Source organism: Benincasa hispida, chromosome 6 (genome assembly GCF_027475165.1).
Source record: "Benincasa hispida cultivar pf3 chromosome 6, pf3_genome.v1.1, whole genome shotgun sequence".
Taxonomy (NCBI): domain Eukaryota; kingdom Viridiplantae; phylum Streptophyta; class Magnoliopsida; order Cucurbitales; family Cucurbitaceae; genus Benincasa; species Benincasa hispida.
In genome coordinates, this window is record NC_143483.1 from 45,460,655 (window position 1) to 45,483,539 (window position 22,885).

General features: G+C 37.3%; 2 protein-coding genes across 2 annotated transcripts; one reads left to right on the top strand and one right to left on the bottom strand.

The window, feature by feature from the left end:
• Positions 1-532: 532 nt before the first annotated feature.
• Positions 533-11,167, bottom strand: LOC120079783 (zinc finger (Ran-binding) family protein). The gene is made up of 5 exons (XM_039034169.2): positions 10,353-11,167; positions 5,465-5,582; positions 4,615-4,967; positions 2,868-2,966; positions 533-2,122 (listed from the first exon to the last, which is right to left on the bottom strand). Exons 1-5 carry the CDS (start codon positions 11,021-11,023, stop codon positions 880-882), a joined length of 2,484 nt encoding a protein of 827 aa, XP_038890097.1. The 5' UTR covers positions 11,024-11,167; the 3' UTR covers positions 533-879.
• Positions 11,168-13,118: 1,951 nt separating this feature from the next.
• On the top strand, positions 13,119-13,577 carry LOC150035693 (uncharacterized). Its single transcript, XM_090314398.1, has one exon. It carries the CDS (start codon positions 13,119-13,121, stop codon positions 13,575-13,577), a length of 459 nt encoding a protein of 152 aa, XP_090170524.1.
• The last annotated feature ends 9,308 nt before the right edge of the window (positions 13,578-22,885 follow it).

Here is a 22,885-nt window from a genome sequence, read left to right on the forward strand (position 1 = left end):
TTGATTAGTATACTAACTGTTTAAACTCAACTTTTTCTAAAAGGTTGAGAGTATTAATGCAATTTTTAAAAGTTGAAAGATAATTTTAAATTTTTTTTTTTTTAAAGAATATTTTTTAAACAAGATATTAATGATTTCCATTCATGTACTAAGGTATTTTTGTACTTTTTTTAAATTTAGAAATATTATTGAAAGTTCTAAAAATTCAATGGTATTTTTAGAACATAGTGAAGAAAGTAATGATAAAGATATTTTTTTAACATTTTTTAAAAATTTAAAGATATTTTTTAAACTTTTAAAAATTTAAGAATATTTTTTTACATAAAATACAAAGTAAAATGATATTTTCTATAATTTAGCCTACATATGAAGTACGAGACTTTTTAGGGCTAACCTTGGTTGGTGAGTCGACCCCTAGGTATAATGAACCCCAACATACCAACATATTATATATAAAAGGTATAAACATACAATTATATTATATACAAAAATGCGATGGGCAGCCTCCAGACGGCCGTTGACTCTATATATATATCCTCGAATTTTGAAGATTGGTTTGTATTATTTTTAAAAAAAATACAAAAGTACAAATAGAACAAACAGATCAAAAACGATAATGAGGGATTAAGAGCCCACTCATATAACCAAAATTAATACAAAAACTCAAATGCCTTGCTCTCTAGAGATCATATGTGATTTTAGAAGTGAAACACTTCAGAATGAAACAGGATTGATTTTACAGGCAATGGCACAAGAGATCTTTTGGTTAGCAATGACAGGAATATGGAATCTTTTGAATAGAACTCTTACAGAGGGTATACAGAGGGTCACTGACGATCGAAGCTGAACCCAAATTACGAATTAAGCTTCTCTTGGACTCTATCTTTCAATAACACGTCTACTGTTTTTGAAGTCACCATAATCCTTATCCGCAGTTGTATCGTATTCATTAAACCTTCCTGGTCGATGTTTCTTGTAACCTTCCTTAGAACTCCTAAAGTCTGGCTTGCCAGCTCCCGAGCTATAAGTTCCTTGCCCGCCACGATTGTTTGCACGAAATCTTGAATTAGCACCACGAGATCGGTGGGACTTGTCATCAAAGTCATCAAAGTCGTCGCGAAATGTGTTCTTTCTACCATTCCTGAAATTGCTAGATTGAAACTCACTCCCTCTCGTGTATTTATCACCACGTGCTCGGTGTTCGCTTCCCCTTCTATTATTTTCTCTCTGATTTCCTCTCAATTTTTGTCTGTTCATACCTCTATCAAAATCACCAAAATTTGATCCAGGAGATAGGCTGCTTTCCATTCGAGAACTTCCTCTCCTTTGAAACTGCTTCCTACTGGAGCCAAAATCCTTTCCTTTACTCGGTCTAGATCGAGAACTTTCATCTAAATCCTCATCAAGGTCGGAATCAAGGTCGAGTTCTACATCAGAACCATAGCTTAATCCCCTCCTTGATCGACTTGTCAAACCACTGCCTCTACTTTTATGCCTTGAACTGGCCAGATGACTAGACTTCCAATTTTGCTGAACAGAAATATCGTCATTAGAGACAAAATCAAGTTCATCATCCTCAGAACCAGAGAAAGCTGCTTGTTGACGCCTTGGACGCTTATTATAAGCTCGGGCGCCAGGTCTGTGGTCAAGGTCATCACCATCTTCTGACCCTGAGTGCCCTTCAATGTCAGAAAAGTGAATCGAATGAGGCTGCCTTGCTGAATTATTCACTGAGCTATCTACTTCATAACTATCAATATCGTCCTCCTCATCGAGAAAGTCATCAAATCCAACGCCTGGACCTCTGTTTCCAGTGTCAGAGTGCTCTCTTTCTGGGAGATCCCAGCTAAGTTTGCTTCCTCTCGCCTGATTATCTGAACGAGATCCTTCCACTGCAACCGACGAATCTGCATACTCAAAAGCTGCAACATCTGCCCCATCTGACTCGTCATCATCAAAGTCAAAATTCCAGGCATTAGAGACCTCCTGCCTATTAGCAATCTTTTCTAACCTCGACGGAACGTGCTGTTTTTCTTGCTTTTCATTATCTAATGTGTCGGCTGGTCGCTTGCATTCACAGTGGAAACATGCCATATTTCTCCTATAATTTAAAAAGTTGCACCTGCCACAGATAGGAAACTGACTGATGTAACATAACTCAAAATCACAATTTCTGATTCAACACAAAATATCATTTAGTGCTGTGGTTTGAAAGTTCAAACTAGTTACTACTGAGATAGAAGATATATTTTGAAGCCATGTTAGATGAAAGTTTCTTGTAACGAGGTTTTAAATGAGAAAGAAGCAAGGATGCACTTTTCAACTCTCACAATCATTGTGGCCATTGATTTTTCGTTACTTCAAAAATAGTTATTGCAGCTACAACCACTTCAATCTTCTATAATCTATTTTATTTCTCACCAAACAACTGGCATCTTATTCTAAATATCCTTGATAGTTTTGGTATGACACTGGTGATTAGTGACTACAAATTAATGACGTTAGCAAAAAGTCAAGTGAAGCAAGCACTCACAATTGAATGTTCAACCATGCTTCCATCGATCCCTCCTTTTTCTTCCTAATTTTATTTCTTCTATCAGAAAATAAAGAAATAATTCTTCTATGCTAAATAATTCGTCCCCACACTAATTATACCCAAGAGTGCTCCAGCAGACCCAGACTTACCCCAAAAGGAAAAAAGAAAAAAAAAAGTGGGGTAATTATCCAGACCAATAAATGCTCAAAATCACACCCTCTAACCGATTCTCTGCAAAGAAAGTGTAACTAAGGCATCCTTTTATAATCCATACTGATACAGTTCAAGTATCTAAATGGAGAAACAATTAAGTAGATGTGAAAATTCTTACTCTGGGCATTCCCATTCTCCTGGAAGCAGCTGCCGTTTAGGACGCTTGGCGTCACACTGTAAGCACACCGTATTTTTTGCAAAGTTCATGAAGTCACACCTGAAAGTAGTTTGATAATTTGCATTACAGACATCAAACTCAATGTGACAACTGAAAAAGAGAATATTGGGGAATCTCCAGATACGCCCAAATTTTGGCAACTGCCATAGCACAGTGCATTTACAAAAGGCAGAGGCAAAAATACAGTAGTTTAACATTAATGACCTCCATAACATAATAGTATCAACAATTAGACTATTATAAGTTTCTAGGATCTGATTTTCTAAGTACCATATGCTATGAAGCACGGACCCTTCCTTTTGGATGAAGTGTCAGTGTCGAACATGTGTCCAATACTAATGCACCGACAAGCGCCTGACACATGTCACATACGTGAAATTGTGTGTGTGTTTTTTTAATTTCTGACACGTTGGGACAAGTGTTGTTTTATTTTTTATTTTTTATTATTTTAACCTTCAAAATTAAAAAAATAATAATAAGAAAACAGACACAAATAAAATCCTAATTTAACATTACAGTTGCCAGCCCCTTCATTTTCTTTCCATCTCCATTGTGTCGTTCTTTCTTTCTTTGTATTATAGTTTCTAAAAGTTCAACATTTGTTAACTTGTATTTAGGTACTGTAGTGAACAATGGCTTAAGCAAGATCCTAATCGAATACCTCCACATAAGGACATTGAAGTAACTCATGAGAGAATGAAATGCCTCAAGAGATACTTTCTTGATGCAGAAGATCGGACCAAAGTGAATTTGGAGTTTGCTAAGTTTTCAACAATGGGAAAATATTTTAATGACGTTGATTCTATAACGACTAGGTACAATGAGAATGCAAAGGATTGGTGGGCTATTGATGGTGTCTATGCACCAATGCTTCAATCAATTGCCTTTAAGATACTAGGTCAGCCTTCTTCATCTTCATGTTGTGAGAGGAATCGAAATATGCACTCATTTATTAATTCAGTTAGATGAAACAAGTTGATGCCACAACATGCAAATGATCTAGTATATATCCCTAGTAATTTGCGTCTTTTGTCAAGAAGAAGCCCAGAATATTCACATGGAAAGACGAAATTATGGGATATTGCTGAAAATTCTTTTAATTCTTTTGAAGAAGTTGGGATGCTTGAAGTGGCTAATTTATCATTAGATGAACCAGAATTAGAGGCAGTAGTTTTCACTGATGATTGTAGTTGCAACGAGGCTAACAATTGTGAAGATGGAGATGTTATGGAAGTTTGAGAATAGTGTTTTAAGCTTCTAGATTTTGACATTTTGCTTTGCATGAAAGATGTAATCTCTATTTAGGATTTTGTATTTTTATTGTAACTTTTTATTGAACTTAGACAACTAATATTTATGTTTTAAAGAAGTATTGTATGTTCAATATATATGATTAATTTATCTACAAGTATCATCACATATATTATTTTTTAAAAAAAAATATGTAAAAAAAATATTACGTGTCCCCAACGTGTCGTGTCCTACATTTCTAGAAATTGGCATATCACCATGTCGTATCGTGTCATGTCGCATGTCGGTGTCCATGCTTTCTAGACCAAATGAGTCTTTTATATGGAGCAACAAACCATTTCCACATGGTCATCACTTCAAACAAAGCATAATACAGTTCCAGAGATTAAAAAAACTAAACACTTGGGATAGTAAATTGATAGTGAGAAATACGTACTTAGGACAAAGCCAATCCCCTTTTTTCATCTCAACATCATCACGTCCTACTCGCCTCTTTGGAGGAGGTGGCGGCTGCTTCACTTTTGGTGGAGGCTTTTTGATTACAGGAGGAGTGAGAGTAGGATCTATTGGGACTGAACCCAACTTGACAACCTCATGAAGTAATTTGCGAACTACTGTTTTAACAGTTTTTCGCTTCAGAAGGGAATCGTTGACAACAGCTCCATTCACGGGATCAAAACCAAAAGTAAATAAAAGTCGCATGATATCAATTGTGCGTGCCTCATCCTCTTTATTAGTCACCAAATATGCTCTTTCACAAGAATTTCTTAAACTGCAGGAACTGCAGACCTGAAGACAGAAAAGAAAGCAAAGCATAAAAAAGAAAGGAAATTATACTACGTAGGTCAAATGAGCAGCAGAAAATAAGCGTATGGGGTAAAATAACATCTTCAATGCATATTAACACTAAATGTTATAAATTGAATATATATATATATTATTTTATTATTAATACGTGCTCTAAGAGGGAAATAATATCTGAAAATAATCCTAATGAATTATCATTATGGTAGCTTGTTACTACCAGAAAACTTTTACTCCAATGTAGAAACTCAACGAACTATAAACCCAGATCACGATCTGTACCTAACATAGAATTAATTCAATACATAGCTAGTTGAACTTGAAAGTTAAAGGTGTAATGGAAAAACTACAGAAGCCAAAAACCTGTAAACAGTGTGACGATAAACAAATGAAATGCAAAATAAAGTATTTTCAGTATTATGATCATTTCCATTACTTCATGACATGCTAGGAACAAATACAAGCAGCAAAGAAGTACTCACGTCTCCTTCATCCAGATGAACGAGCTTCCTCAAGAGTTTTGCAGAGAAAACAACCTTCTTGTCTGGACTTGGGCACCCAAAACCAACCAAAATTTGGATGTCTTTTCTTGACAACGACCTGCAATAAAAACTTTTAGATCTTGGACTAGTATATTTACAACAATTGCATCTATTCTGGAAATTTACATACACAGTTCCAAAACAAGGATTAACCTAAATACAAGAGTAAATAAACACAATAGATGGTTTTTTTTTTTTTTTTAGAAGAACAACTTTCATTGAGAAAAAACGAAAGAATACACATGCATACAAGAAAAAAAAAACAAGTACACAAAAAAGGAGAATCCCCCTATAAGAAGGGATTCCAACTATACAAGATCAAGTTCATAGGATAATTACAAAAAACTTTAGAAATCGAAGCCTAATGAGAAACGTGAAAACGAATAAGAGACCACGAATCTCTAGCATCCCTCTCAACTTCCCTAAATACCCTTCTATTCCTCTCATCCTACAACACCCAAACAATAGCACAAACACTAGCCAACTAGAGAAAACGGCCTTTCTCCCCAAACGACAGATTGAGGATGGCCTCCTCGATCATATCTCTAACGTCTCGACGACGAGCCCACATCATACCAAACGTTTGAAAAAAGAAACCCAAACAAAGCTCGCAAACTCACGGTGCCAAAGAATATGGTATAAACACAATAGGTGGTTGGAAAGGAAAAGAAAATAAAATATTAGAAATTTAGTCAGTTATATGCCAAACTTTCGCTTGGATAAAAAAGGAAACATAGATTAAGGAAAAAAATCTAAATCAAGTGAAAAGTTCAACTATACTAGAACTATCGAAACAAATGTCCTCACATTTTTTTTAATAAGAAAAAGAGGAATGCATTAAACCGAGAAAGAAAGGAACAACCAAAGGACATTCCATTCCAAACCGTCAAAAGTAAAGCACAGGCTAGAGTTTTTCTTGTACAAACCGCTAGAACACCCAACCAATCTCCTCAATAATCTCATCTTCTCTAAGGAGAATCTACCCCTCTTTGTTCTCCAACATAGAAATAGCATTTTTACTTTTACGAGCTGAAGTCCATCTATGGAAAAAACTGGAGTTCTCATCCCCTTCCCCTTCTCGAAGCCACTAAATCTTACTTTTTTGCGCCCAAGCACACTACTCTCTAAACACAATCTCAGTTAACTCTGCCTGGCACACTTCCCTTTCCTTTCTATTATCAACCGAGAAAACACTTCCTTCTTCTGAGGTATCAAGCTTCTCTAACTTATCAGTAAGGATCTTCTTTTGGTAGTTCACACTGCCAAAGACCTCCTTGTTCCAAGCTTTTAGGAAGCCCTTCAAGCCTTTCAACTTTTCCATAAAAGCATAACCAGGCCACCTTTCAACCTTCAAGCCCCCCCACCAAGTCTCCAGCTTTTTGTAAAAAGATTTATGACCCAACCACATGTTTTCAAATCTAAAAGGAATGGGACCCCAAGAATGAGCACCTGAGCGTAACAAAATGGGAAAATGGTCTAAAGTAACCCGAGGAAGCCCATCAATAGTAACATTGAGGAAGAACTCCACCCATGGCTTAGGTAGCAAGAATCTATCAGTCTTGGAGGCAACAAAACCATCACCTGACCTAGACCAAGAGAAAGCACCATTTCTCATAAGGGTGTCAATGAGATCCAATTCTTCAATTAGAGAGTTGAACGAATTCATACTTTTATTGATTTGCCCGCCCACACTTTTCTAAGAGACCCAACGAACAACATTAAAATCACCTCCGATGAACCAGAAACTATTGCAACACCCCTATAAATCAGACAGCTCTTTCCAGAAATCACTTCTTCTTCTATAAGAACAAGGCCCGTAGACTCTATGATCCAACCATCAATGTTAATAATGGAGTTGAAGTGAATGGACATGGAAAACTGACCTTGAATGGAATCGGCCACTGCAATTGAGTCTTCTTTCCACATAACCAAAATACCCCCAGAGAAACCAATGGCATTTAAAGCCACCCACCCAATTCGGCGACTGCTCCAAACCGACTTCACAAGCTTCCTATCTACGTTGATAAGCTTTGTTTCCTGGAGGATGACCAGGATCGGATTAAACTTAACTAATATATCTTTGACTAGAGCTCTTTTAGGGCGAGCATTAAGGCCTCATATGTCCCACGAAAGTACTAACATAAAGAAACCTCAGGCCCATGATCTCTACTAGTTCTACTTGCTGCAACTTCTTTTTCCCAACTACTTAGTAAAGCCTTAACTTCTCTATTCAGCTTCTTGTTTGGGCCTCGTTTTTCTTCTGAACGTTGCTTTTCCTAGAGATGGCTCTAATGCATAAGTTATGTTCAAGCAAAGCTTTGATGACCTCTTTACTTAGAGGAATGGTTTCTGTTGAGTCGCGGTCGGCTCAATTTTAGTTTCGCTCTCAAATTCAGCCTCCCCCACACGAGCTTCAATTGGGAGAGCTTCATCACTAACGATAACCAACTGGTTGTCGACATCTTCCACTTCCTGCTCAATATCACCCCCAAAAAGGAGATCATTACTATTCACAGTAAAGTCATCGGCCTGTTCCTCCAAAGCGGTGAACTGATTTTCCATCCTTAAACTTCTTGGGCTCAATAACGAGGTGTCTAATTGAGGATTAGACTCCATTATGCTTGACTCCACTCTCAACTTCGAAGGGGAGCCACGTTTTGTTTTCGTTGTAGAATGAATAACCCCTTTTTTAGGCAAGAATTATTCTTCTCTTCAACAGTAAATTTAATCCCCTTGTTCGCACGTGTTTTTGAGACAGCCTCCTTTCACCACAAGAATGGACCCTGTCTTTTATAAGAATACTTTTAGGTTGGGGTCCATTTCGAAGCCCGTCATCCTTCTCTAGATCGGAAACCTACGCTTTTTCTTTTATAAATATCCCTTTGGGTCGAGGCCCACTTCGAGCCACCACTTCTTGGGATTCGGCAATTGCCTTTCCTTTATCTTTATCAATGGCCTTTAGTCGTTCTTCCACAACGTGGGCCTGAACCGTGGCTTGGCCTTGAGAGGTGGAGGTCTCTCCACGTGATTCTGACTTACCTAAGAGAGAAAAAGGGCTTTTTTTTCCATCTGCAAAATCGTACCCGTCGTTTGCTCTAAATCAGTCACATCGATGACCGAACAGAGCCCTTTGTTCTCCATGTGCCAAACATCGATCAGGTTTGGATCCGAGCTATCGAGTCCTCTGTAGAAACGTTGTGCTTCCTCCGGAGAGAAGGTTCCATTAATTCCGACGACTCTATCGATCAACATGTTTGCATCCTGGAACCTAACCACCTGGGTGAAGAACTCTTCCTGGAACCTAACCACCTGGGTGAGGAACTCTTCATCATCAAACTTAATTTTGAACTCAGAGGGGACGAATCCACAATAGTTTCCTCTAACTTTAATAGCCACTTCAAGGCAATCAATGAGGCTAGAATTTTCCTCGGCGTAATAAATAAAGCCGCCAAACAGATCACCTACCACTTCGAAGATTCTCGAGTTCCGTAAATAAAGAGGAATATTTCGGAATTTCACCCAACCTCCATATGAAGGGACCACTGACAGTCTTCCATGTTTTGCACTATCCCAATGCTCCATCTTTAAAGTAATGGGGCCAACCATAACCCATCCAAAATTCAAAGAAAGCAAGCTGGCCATTTCTCCATCTGGACACTTTAGAAGAGCTTTATCGGCTTGGAAAGGATTAATGATGAAGTGTTGTTCTGTCTGTCTTTGGATCTCCTCCAATATTCTACTCCAATCATCATGGAAATCCCTCTTTGTAACGGCAATGGTGTTGTTCCAACAAATTTTCCTCACCTCCTCTCTTCTTTGAAATGACCTTCTAGTAAGCTCATTAGAGATATTGTCGACATCAACTTCTTTTCTCAGCGGTTGATGGCTAGGTCTAGGCAAAGAGCCCTTCGTCACTTCAGCAAAAGATCTATCTTCTCTTCCAACAACTCATTTCAAGTCATAGTTCTCTTTCCCATTCAGAAAATCGACAAGAACTCTTCTGAAGGCATCCGGATGATTCTGCCTTTACTCTGCTTATCAAACTCACACGAAAAGGATTTGTTTTCAATTTTAACTGACAGTTTCCTCCAAGCCATCTCAAAACCATTCGTACATGCTCTCATTATCGAATATCAGCTAAGAAAGATGATAACTTATTTATCTTAACATTTCAATTTATAGAATTCAAATATTTGATTATAAGTAACAAATGTCCTCACATAAAATCTCAGAAGCAAATTTCTACGGATGTCCTCACATAAAATCTCATAAGCAAATTTCTAAGGAGCAACTAGTTTTCAAATGAAAGAATACAAAAACCCCACAGAAAACAAAACCATAGCCAAAAGTGGGGATTCTAAAAGTCTATAATCCCAGTAGCACTTATCCCACCCACTTATGATACTCTCAAGTTTTCTTCTTTGACTGCTGGAAATCTTTCATCCAGAAAAATAGCAAAACTATCAACACCCACAATCCCAAAAATGGAAGAGAGGGGAAAAAAAGGACAGAAGATCATGATACTACAGACGATTTTTATTACCACTAAGAACATTTTCCAAAGAAAAAACAGGACATTCAGTTCAAAAAGAGGTACAATGCACCAAGAAACTGTGTGAACAACATACCACTCAAAACATGAACCTTAAACCAGTCCAAAACTACCCAAATTTTAAAATAAATGTAATCTGAAAGTAGATTATCTAAAGATCTACATCCTCATACCAAACTACCATTATTATTGCATCACCATTAATCAGGTGCAATCACAAAACAAGTATTGTCAAACTTTTATCACATACTGAAGTCGAAATGCAGAGCTACTGACCTCAGAATGTCGAACCGGTCCTTACCAAAATTGAGGCACGCAGTGTGAACTGCCTTAAAATCCTTGGACAAATCCAACCCAACGTCCTCTTCCAAAGCAATGTCAGAGGCACTGAATCCCAATTCTTCCACCATCTTGCCCTCATCTTTCCTCCTATGATCAAAGTAATTCTGATGAACTAACCTTTCCATCATCTCAATCCACTCCGGCCATGGATGCACCAATTCAATTTCATTCCTCTTCTTCCCCATAATTTCCACCTCATTTCCTTCGTCCATTCCCAAAGCAGACTCCGAATTATTAACATTATCACCAAGATGACCACTCCCTAACGCCGATTCCGGTTTCAGATTCTCAAGGGGCGGATTCTGAGTGGTTTTCGATTTCCGCCAGGCTCGAATTCTCTGTAGAGTTTGGTCCTTCTGAGAGCGCTCTTTTTCAATGGCGTCGATTTGATCGAAGATGAAGCTCATCCGGGCTGAAAGGGAATTGGGTTTGGGATCAGATGAAGGTGGAGAGGGAGCTGAAGAGATTTGGGAGGTGACAAATCGCTTGGATGTTCCGATTGCGAGGAGATGAGATAGGAGGGGGGAAGAAAGAGGTGAAATGGGGGTTTTAGAAGAAAAGGGAAGACGCTTAAGGAAGAGGAGAGAAAAGGGGGAGTGTGCCATTGTTGAAGAGAGGGACTATGTTAGAGCTGAAATTTTCTAAAACCCTCCATGGGAGGATTGAACATTGAACAAGGAGAGCTTAAACCCTGAAAAGTCCCAAAATTACTAACAACGAGGGGGAGCGGGGAACTATTTCTTTAGTTTTCATTTGGCTAAATTGTAAAATGTTTAAATCTTATTCTCGTCTTTGAATTTTGAATCTGATTCTATTTTGGTCCTAAAATTTTAAAAGAAATTGGTTCTATTTTGGTCCCTCAACTTTTAAAAACGTCTATTCCAGTCCAAACACTTTTAAAAGGTGCTTTACTTTGATCCTCAGTATTAAGATTCTGTCAACTCTTAAGCAAAAACAAAATGATGAGATGACTAGGATTGTAAATAAGTTAGTCACACTAAAAAAATTTAGGGTTTCAATTTTGAATTAGGTGGTAAAACAATTTTCTATAAAACTCAAAAGTTATTTTACCTTCAAGATTTTGGCAGTTTAGTATTTTATGATGGTTGTTCGTTGACATTTTATTTCACCTTCATTTTGCTCACACATGCTAAACGCAATTTCATCAAAGAGTTAACAAAATCTTGATAGTAAGGACCAAAATCAACACTTTTTAAAAATTTAGGGACTAAAACAATCGTTTTTTCAAGTTTATGGACCAAAATAGAACAAGATTCAAAGTTTAATGACCGAAATAACCATTATAAAAAGTACCCTTGAACTTTGGGTTTTGTGTCAAAAATACCCTGAACTTTGAAACGTTTCAAGAATACCCTTAAACTTTCAAAATCTATTCAAAAACACCCTCATCGTTGATAAAACAAACGAAAAATGACATGTACAATTAAAAAATAAAAAATCATCTTAATTGCCATTGGTGTGGCTCTTATGTGGCTTAAATATGGTTGATTTGATTAGGATTTTAATTTGTTTTAAAAAATACCCTTTATTAAAATTTGTTGGGTGAAAAATGCTCTTAATTGCCACAAGAAACTAACTCACTGTTTAGGGTTTTGGAGAAGACCAAAGGGGTTTTTTGTGCGGCTGACCTCACTTGGGAGGCCCAAATGAAAAATAACTACCTATAGAGAAAGTAATGGAAAGTAGCATTTTGCTTACATCATAAACATGTGATTTTATCGATTCGCCCCTGAGATGTACCCCGCGCGCCTGCCAATACAATTTACTCGATCCTCGATGGCTCGTCACTCGTTATCTAATGGCTCGTCACTCAATACCCAACTTCATGGTCACTCGATACGGCTGCAATCAACATGTGTATACTCGATCATATCCACGCCATACTCGATACTTGATTATTTTATACTCAATTCTTTTTAATTCTTAACCCGTTTAAAGGTGTTTGAAGTCCATTATTTCACCACTTCTGACAAGCTCAAACTATTCACTTTGTTCGTTCGATTGTATATCCTTAGACGACAACACTTTTACATTCGAAACTCGACTATCTCTACATTAGGTAACATTCTTCTCCTTATTTGTATTTTGGCATCATTCACTCGAAACTCGACTATCTCTGCATCATGTTCCTCGATATGCACTTGCACGTTACTCGATACTCGACCAACACGATTTTCATTTCTGTGTTTCATTTCTTGCATGTTTGGCTAGACTTTGAGTTTGTTTCGTTTCATTTTTCATATTTTTTTTATTTTGGACCGCCTAGAGCTTAGGGATTGAGTTAGATAATGCATGAAGGTGGAAAATCAAACTGAATGCTCGATAATCGACCATCTAGTCACTTGTAATATAGTGAGTAAGGGACACCATATAACATATATTAGGTATTGAGACATTGAATACTGGGTATCGAGCAATCGAGTAGCGAGGAACAAGTATCTTGTATCGTGCATTGAGTATCATGTATCGAGTATTGAACAGAATTCTTATTTACCCCTGTTTTTTGTTATTCTATGCAATATGGCTAGACAATTCATGATTCCTCCCCAGGATCGTTTTTCAAGCCAAGCGACCAGCCTATCCTCTCACATTGGGACAACTAACGAGATAGTGGAAGAGAAGCTTACTCCTACTCAACTTTCCCTCTTCAGGAAGACGGTATTTGGGTGATTCGTGGACATGAAAATTATCTTCAACAGTTCATTAGTCCATCACATTCTATTAAGAGAGGTTGAAGACAATAGGAAGGATGCAATGGCATTCGATTTGAATGGTACATTTGCAATATTCACCAAAGAAGACTTTCTATTGGTGACGGGATTGTGGCGGTCACTTAATCCAGTAGTTGTGGAGGGAGTTAAAGTAACTAGATCATTACATAATAGTTACTTCAAGAATGATTTTGCAGGGGACATTCATATCAGTACCTTAGAGACAGTGTACAAGAAAATGGAGTTTGAGAACGACATGGATGGTTGTAAGATGACATTGGTCTATCACACTGAATTGGGTATAATGGGAAGGGAGAAGAGGGCCAATGTCGACAAGACCTTATTAATTGTTATGGAGGATTTAGATTACTTCAATTCCATGGATTGGGGAAATGTGTTATGGGAGAGGACGTTACTTGGACTATAAAGAGGATTGAGTGGTAAGGTAGAGAACTACAAAAAAAGGTTCAAGCATAATAAGAACTACATTGTCAAGTACAATCTACTGGGGTTTCCTCATGCATTTCAGGTAATATCCATTCATTAGCCCTACAAGATCTACTCATTGTAATGTTAATGTCAACTACTACTTATGCTTGTCTTATAATCGTTTATGAATTATGGTAGGTGTGGGCATAAGAGATCATTTCAACGGTTGTCGAAAAAGTTGTAACCTAACTGAATGAACATGTCGCACCTCGATTCCTGATATAGGGGTGTACATACTCATTACCAACCAAAACAATAGTGCGAGACGTGTTTGAGTCCATCGAGGTTAGTGTATTACATCACAATTTACTTGGATTTAAGGTGAATGTCACATATAACTAACAAATTATTCATTGTATTGTACAGACAAGGATCACACCCACATCATTAATCATGTTCGACAGAGAGAGGCGGTATAGGGACACTAGGGTCGATGAACGACACATATACGAGCGCATTGATGCCAAGAAAACCTTCTCAGAGATACATAGATCACACAATGATGTGGATGCTCATAGTAACTCCTGTGAATACAAGAGTCATGAACATTGGTTTCATGAGCCAGAACTCCTAGAGCATCAGTTTCACAAGCTCCCTACTGACGAACGCGAGATTCACTCTCATAACGAGTCTTACGAGCTCTTTACTGACGAGCATGTGCCCTCAACTGAGGAGCGAGGGTCGCCTTGACCGAATACAACCCATTTTGAGCCCATGAGGGTGGGCATATGAGCTCACACCCCTCCTGAACGTTTTAAAGAGCATACATCTTGGCAAGCCTTTCTGAAGTCTTGGCCAAAATGAGCCCATGATCACTGCCCGTGAGATCATGGAGTGCCTACAGGGGATGTTCGGACAACCGTCTGCATAACTCAGGCATGATGCTCTGAAAAACATCTTCAATGTCCATATGCAATAAGGGGCATCTGTTAGAGAACACGTTCTCAACATGATGGTCCACTTCAATATGGCGGAGATGAATGGGTCTGTCATTAATGAAGCCAATTAGGTTAGCTTCATACTGGAATCTTTACCGGAAAGTTTCCTACAGTTCCATAGCAATGTTGTTATGAACAGGATTGACTACAACTTGACCACTTTGCTCAATGAGCTATAGACTTTTCAATCTTTTATGAAAACCAAGAAAAGGAAGGGTGAGGCAAATTTTGCTTCATCCTCTAAGAAGTTCTACAGAAGTTTGACCTTTGAAACTAAGTATTGTCTTCTTTTTCCGGCAACAAAAAGTGGAAGCAAAAGAAAGGTGAAAATGGAAAAAATAACCCACCACTTGCAGCCCAGAAGGGCAAGAAGGCCAAGGCTGCAAAGGGAATCTATTTCCATTGCAACCATGAATGATACTGGAAGAGGAATTGTCCTAAATACTTGGTAGAAAAGAAGAAGGCTAAGCAAGGTAAATGTGATTTACTTGTTCTGGAGACTTGTTTACTGGAGAATGATAATTCAGTCTGGATAATAGATTTAGGTGCCACTAACCATGTTATTCTTCATTTCAGAGAATTAGTTCCTGGTGAAAACTAGAGGCTAGGGAGATGACAATGCATGTTGGAACTGGGCACGTCGCCTCAGTTGTGACAATGGGAAGACTCCGGCTTACTTTACAGAATGGATATATTTTATTAGAAAATGTATTTCTTGTTCATGATTTAAAGAGGAACTTAATTTCTGAAAAGTGATTGGTTGAACAAAAATATTATGTACATTTTTCTCTGAAAGAAGTGTTTATTTATAAGAATGGTATAGAACTTTGTTTTGCTAAGCTGGAAGATAATATTTATGTGCTAAGACCGTTAACAACTAAAACCCTCCTAAATATTGAACTATTTAAAACTGCGGTAACTCAGAACAAAAGACTTAAAACTTCTCATAAGGAAAATACCCATTTTTAGCACCTAAGATTAGGACACATAAATCTCAATATGATTGATAAACTGGTCAAGAATGAAATTCTAAGCGAGTTAAAAAAAATTCTTTACCTGTGTGTGAGTCATGCCTTGAAGGCAAAATGACTAAAAGATCTTTTACTGGAAAAGATCACAGGGCCAAAATGGTCTGTAGTATATGGATATAGGAGTGAAACCTTATCCTGTAACGCTATAGATGCGGCCCGCTTTGTAGAATAGTCTGATCCTGCTACAGATGGTCTAATCCTGATCATTCATATGGAGACATGTGAGCGGGGGTGTCCTATACAAAGGAGTTTGTATAAGATCAGACCACGAAGTGTTATAGTCTCGTTATATAACGTTGTTCATGACAGAGACTTCACTTCACTAGGATGACCATAGGTAACATGACCTCAATCTTGAATGAGTTGGAAACTCTTGCCTTTGAGGGCGGTCCTTTGATTTACATGGGTGCGAGTGGCCAGATCGTCAACTCAGACCTACCACTTTGAGGATTCGTCTGATTTAGGAGCTAGGAACTTAGCTACACAAGATGAAATTCACTCCTTCCCCGAAGCAGGGGTAAGTAGATAGATTGCTTCCTTAAGAGCTGATTCTGGGGGCTTGAACGATGTGGCACCACACACCTTCTCATGGCCCGATAAGTGTCCACACATAGTAGGGATCAGTGGTACTTAAAGAGTTAAATGTAACTACGGGGGCAAAATGGTAAATTGGCCCAGCTGTACTTATGAGCATCTATGAAGGGTTTTCGTACTGTTAATTGGTTATATCCGATGGACACAGAAATATATCTGTGGTGAGAAGAGTGCAATTGTCGGTCTTTAGTGGAATGCCTGGCAGTTAACAAATGATGGACCTCGTGGCTAAAGAGTTTAGTCAGCTATTCACGTACTGTTGGAGCTTCGAGCCATAGGTCCATAAGGTCCCCTTGGTAGCTCAATGGATTCAAGTTGAGAGTTAGATTTTGGGTCAGTTTGAAGTGTTCAAATTGATAAGAGGGAGTTTGATTATACATGATATAATTAAACGGGTTAATATATATGATATGGTTGACATGATGTATGAGATATATTAATTGGAGGAAAATGATATAAATATGATTTATATCTAGTGAAGGAGAAAATGACTATGGTTCATATGTTGCATATGATGTGATTAAACTATAGGTTATAAATATAATATGATTATAATTTTTTTAAATTTAAACAATTATGGGATAGTTGTTTGTGGGTTTTTTCTCCATAACTGAATGAGTTAGTGGGAGGTTGCATTCAGTATTCGCAACTGAAGGATAAAATGAAAATTGTTTTCATTTTGCAAGTGATCAGATATTTGCTCACCGATTGAGTACATTGCCTATCGTATAGCAAATCGAAAGCATACACGACAGCTCAGCGTTTACTAAACGATCATGTACACGCGCGCATTTACTAAACAATCGCATAGAATTACCTAAACGATCATTTAGCATTTTCTAAGAGATCGGGTGCCTGAGCATTTTATTAAAAGATCGTCTATATGATCTTGCCCCTTTTACTACACGATCATGTACCTTTACCTAAACGATCAAGCATCTGTCTATACAATAGACTCTCGATATCTCCCACTTGCTTGGTCGTGGTAAACAATTGTTCTTTCCTCCTTCCCTCTACCAAATCCAATAGAGCCCACACCTCATAGATTCTCACTTCGAGAGTACCGAGGGTTCTGAGTGGTGGTATCTTCCTTGCTACCTTGTTCGTGAGGAGTCCACTCGCAGGTAGACGACAACAATTTCGTGGACGATTGCCGTGGACGATCTCAGTGAAAGCGAGATTTGCTTCCGTGACAAAAGTGAGATTTAAAGTGAAGAAGAGTTCTTCAACTGGTATGTATCTTGCTCTTTTGTTGTTTATAGTTTCAAAGAATGTCGTAATTTGTTGTTAATGCATAACTTGTATGTTTGATTATGAATGTGGTAATTCTGTCACAATGAGTTTGGAACGATCTTGCTTCCGCTCAGAGGTACTGTTTGATAAGAGTTCCTTCACGGTTCCCTTGTTTCAAACCGAATGACTTTTGATTAATGTAATGATTAGCTATTTAATTTCTTTATTAGTGTCCTATCCCAGTCCATTAACTTTTATTTTAAATATACATGTGATGTATGTTTTATTATTATATATGTCATATTGTATGTCATATAGAATTAAATTCTACCATAGGTTATGCATTTATTTTCATGCATCATTTTATATTATAAGTGTTATAATATTTGAATATGCATGATTTAATTATATAGCATTCTCATGCATAATATAGTATAATTATTATATTATATACATGCATGCATTAATAACATTTACATGCATCATGTATATTATAAGGGTTATAATATAAAGTAAGAATGTATATTTATATAGTATGTTATTAATGTCTTCCATTTCTTTATAATATATAATTGTTATATATATTAGTAATGAAATTGAGATTGCATGAAGCATGACACTACCTTAGGTTAATTTACAATGTTATGATTAACTAAAGTATGTCAAGCTTGCAATGATTGATTTTTAATTGTTTCATTTATTTATAATTGTTTTAACTAAATGAAATTAGAATTAAAATTAATAATAAAGAGTTGCATGTGAACCTTAGGTTATAATAATTTTTTTTTAAAATGTATTAAAACATGATTGAGATAGACCTAAGATCACATTTCTAATAAGATTAAAAATCTAGCTTTAATCTTTTAATCGGTTTAATAGGATTAAACTGATTCTTAATAAAAGATTAAAAGTACAATGTCTAAGGTGGGTTCTATCTAGGTTGGGGTACTTAAGATGACGGAAACATCGTACCTCTACTTGGGAACCTACCTGGAAAGGTGAATTATATAGATTTGTTACATGCATTCAAGTTTGATTAATGTTTATTAACAGTTTAATAAGACTTCAATCAAAATTGGTTAATCATAAAAGACAAGTGTTGTTTTTTAGCAAATTAAACGTTCACTTAGTTAAAAATTAGTAGCTGGGTTTTTCCTAAGTTAAATAACCCTAGGTAAAACATTCAGTGGGAGAAAAATTGGGTATATGATACTTCATTTTATCCTCTACACGTTTCTCCCTGTAAGTTCACACTGTGAGATCTACACTCAGCGTCGAGGCACCATGGGCGTCCCCCTACGAGTGGCATTTGTGAAGATCAATATCAAGGTGAATGGAAAGAGTATTTATAATAAGTGGGAGTGGGACGTGTGACAACACATCCCTCGGTTTCTCTCATTAGGTTGAAGTAAAGTTTCATACATCGCCTCATGGCATCGTAGGTGTCCCCTTAAAGGATGGCAGTTTTGCATGGCTCTTTATTCAATCTCCAGAATTAGATAGGATTACTTTAGTTTCATGTCCTAATCGGTTTTTTCCTACGGTTGGTTCATTGGAGCGGAACTCTGATAACTTGTAGAAATACAAGTTATTTATACTACTTTATTTAGATATTGCGGTTAAAAGAGAGGAAAGTTGCATCAATTGTATGGAAATTGGCTAAGAAATGCAAGAATTATAAATTGTCATCAATACACCCACTGACACCATCGCAATGGTAGAAAAGAATATTTCAAGTCTGTTTTGCAAGAAATCAAGTCACCGCATGCGTTCATGGCTCAAGAGAAAAAGATCAACGCATCTACGTCGCATCGTGCCCATCATTCAGGAATGAATAAACGATCAACGCAATGACGGCGCATGTGACAATCGATCAAGAGCTTTGCGATCAACGCAACTTCAACCGCATGCAATAATAAAAAACAACACCGCATGTGGGCAAACAATCGAAGATGCAAAAGAGCAACGCAATTGTAGATGTTTCAAACACGTGTACAGCTAATCGTTGTGCATTTTTGACGAGATTGATTGCGTAACAGAAGGAATATTCATTCCACCATTTCCGGAGCTGACATAACAATGAAGTGGGGTCCACACCGCAGAGAGTCAAAGCTGAGCCTATAAATAGCCTCTAAAATTCTATTGGAAAATATACTTGACACGGGCATATTTAGATATTTGTATATTGAGAGAGAGACTGATCTAAGTGCTGATCAGAGAAGATCCGGGAAGATTTAAGAGACAAGGTCGAGAAGTGAGTCTCAGGGCAAATCCTTTCAATCCCCGCCGTGAAGCTCTGTACCTAGGTCACTCCTACCGGACGAGCAAGCCTGAGAGGGAAGCTCTTCCTTCCATTCACTCCATTCGCCGACAAGCAAATTCACCGTCCATATCTGTGTCAAGACGTTGGCACTCTTCTGTATTTGTTTCTATCTCTTATCATAAATTGTATTCATCTTCTTAATCTCTATCATTCACATCATGTATCAAACGCTAAATATTAGTATTGAATGTCACGATCATTTTCATCTCCATCTTTCTGTCTATTTCCGTTCTTCCATAAATCACTTTCTCCATGATGTTTTCTTAATCCCTTAGTAATTAGTATGAATCTAACAAGTAAATTAATCTGTGCTAAAGAAATAAATATGTTTAGCTAAAGCATGCTAGACGACATTTTCACCTGTGAGAGCAGAAGTGAAGATGCCATTCTGCCTGTCGAGAGAAGGTTAGAAGAATGCATTAACTAAAATGAGAAGTATTTCCAGAGATGGAAGCAACCTTGAGTTCATTACGTTCATCCTTGTTTCACCACAGAGATGTGGGAATGCGGCCGATCACCGAGAGGTGTATGCCAAGGGAAAGCGGAACCGTAATTAAATCTTTAACGCAATTAATGAACTTGCGATGTTTATATTAATTACCCTTTCTATTTCTGTGTCATACATAAAGACTTGCCACCGCATAACACGACCTTTTGTATAATCTTCATAGTCAGTCTCAATCTTAGTATCATGTATCAGTATCCTGTATCTTGTATCATAATAGCTTAGGTTTACTTTTATCGCATTTTATTTTATTATCGCAACTTTACTTTATCGTATAATTTTACTTTATCGCAATTTTAAATACCTGTACACGCACAATTTTTATTAATTGAAAAATCCCTGGTCGCATATATCATGAACATAACGCATTAACTACGCAATCTCTGTGTTCGACCTCGGATCACTTCGAGAAACTTGTGGTGGAATTATACTTAGTTTCAACGCAAGGAAACTTGTGACAATACATAGCATACTTCAAGCATTTCATTATTAACGCATACATCTAGAAGTAGTATCGCATATCATTACATCATCATTTTATGCGCTTACAAACTCTAGGACCTAAAATGAGGGTTATACTTACAGGAATCGTTAAGTTAGTTTAAAGAATTCTAGACCGAACAATGGTGACTAATAGTGACAATAACAAGGAGTTGTTTTGTCTATTAGTTGAGAATGTCTTATTTCAGTGAAGGGACACTTGATCACTCTACGATGACTTTTGTCCTGCCTCATTGGAACATCATTGCAAAATTAGATGTCACTTAGGGTACATTAGAATTTTGCTAAAATTGATTGGTTGTTCTCGTGATTAATGCAAGTTATCTAATTAATGATTTTTTCATTTTCAGTAATTTATATTATGGCTACTACTACATTAAACTTGCTCGCCGCTGGCAAATTAATGGGCGAAAACTATACATCTTGGAAAAAACGATCAATACAATTTTGATCATTGATGATCTTCGATTCGTCCTGATGGAGGATTGTCCTCCCATTCCTGCTCCAAATGCTCCTCAAAATGTTTGAGAGGCATAAGAGTGCTGAACAAGGGCGAATGAAAAGGCTCGAGCGTATATCTTGGCTAGTCTTGCCGATGTCTTAGCCAATAAGCATGAGCCCATGCTTATAGCTTGTGAGATCATGGAGTCCATATAGGGGATGTTCAGACAACCGTCCACACAACTCAGGCATGACACTCTGAAAAACATCTTCAATGTCCATATGCAAGAAGGGGCATCTGTTAGAGAACGCGTTCTCAACATGATGGTCCACTTCAACATGGCAGAGATGAATGGGTTTGTCATCGATGAAGCCAATCAGGTTTGCTGCATACTGGAATCTTTACCTAAAAGTTTCCTGCAGTTCCATAGCAATGTTGTTATGAACAGAATTGACTACAACCTGACCATTTTACTTAATGAGCTACAGACTTTCCAATCCTTTATGAAAACCAAGAAACGGAAGGGTGAGGCAAATGTTGCTTCATCTTTCAAGAAGTTCCACAAAGGTTTGACCTCTGGAACTAAGTCAGTACCTTCTTCCTCCGACACCAAAAAGTGGAAAAAGAAGAAAGGTAGGAAGGGGAAAGCTAACCTTGCAGTTGTTACACAAGGAGGCAGAAGACCACCCAAGGCTGCAAAGGGAATCTGTTTCCATTGCAACCATGATAGTCATTGGAAAAAGAACTTCCCCAAATACTTGGCAGAAAAGAAGAAGGTCAAGCAAGGTAAATTTGATTTACTTGTTTTGGAAACTTGTTTAGTGGAGAATGATGATTCTGCCTAGATTATAGACTCTGGCGCCACTAACCATGTTTGTTCTTCATTTCAGGGAATTAGTTCCTTCTGGCAACTAGATGCTGGTGAAATAAAGATGCGGGTTGGAACTGGACACGTCGTTCGGTTGTGGTAGTGGGAGGTCTCTAGTTGACTTTATAAAATAAATTTCTTTTATTAGAAAATGTATATGTAGTTCCTGGTTTGAAGAGGAACTTAATTTCTGTATTTTATTGTACAAAACTTTTAGCTAATAAAGTGTATTTCTAAAATCGTGTCAATATTTGTTCAGCTGAATTGGAAAATAACCTTTATGTGCTAAGACCATTAGAAACTAAGGCACTTCATAACACTGAGATGTTTAAGACTATAGTAACTCAACATAAAAGACTTAAAATTTTTCTTAAAGAAAATGCCCATCTTTGGCACCTAAGATTAGGACACATTAATCTCAGTAGGATTGAGAGATTGGTAAAGAACGAACTTCTAAGCGAGTTAGAAGAAAATTCTTTACCTGTATGTGAGTCATGCCTTGAAGGCAAAATGAATAAAAGACCTTTTACTGGAAAAGGTCACAGGGCCAAAGAACCTCTTGAGCTTGCACATTCAAACCTTTATGGTCCGATGAATGTCAAAGTTAAAGGAGGTTTTGAATATTTCATCACCTTTACTGATGATATTCCAGATATGAGTACGTTTATCTAATGCAACATAAGTCTAAGTCTTTTGAAAAGTTCAAAGAATTCAAGGTTGAAGTTGAAAATGCACTAAACAGAACAATTAAAATATTTCGATCTGATTGAGGTGGAGAGTTTATTGATCTAACATTCTAGAACTATTTGAT

Coding starts and splice junctions, on each gene's coding strand:
- LOC120079783 (XM_039034169.2), bottom strand. CDS start 11,023: ATGGCACACTCCCCCTTTTCTCTCCTCTTCCTTAAGCGTCTTCCCTTT. Junction 4,968..5,464: donor TTCATCTGGATGAAGGAGAC/GTGAGTACTTCT, acceptor TTCTGTCTTCAG/GTCTGCAGTTCCTGCAGTTT. Junction 2,967..4,614: donor GGGGATTGGCTTTGTCCTAA/GTACGTATTTCT, acceptor AACTACTTTCAG/GTGTGACTTCATGAACTTTG.
- LOC150035693 (XM_090314398.1), top strand. CDS start 13,119: ATGAAAATTATCTTCAACAGTTCATTAGTCCATCACATTCTATTAAGA.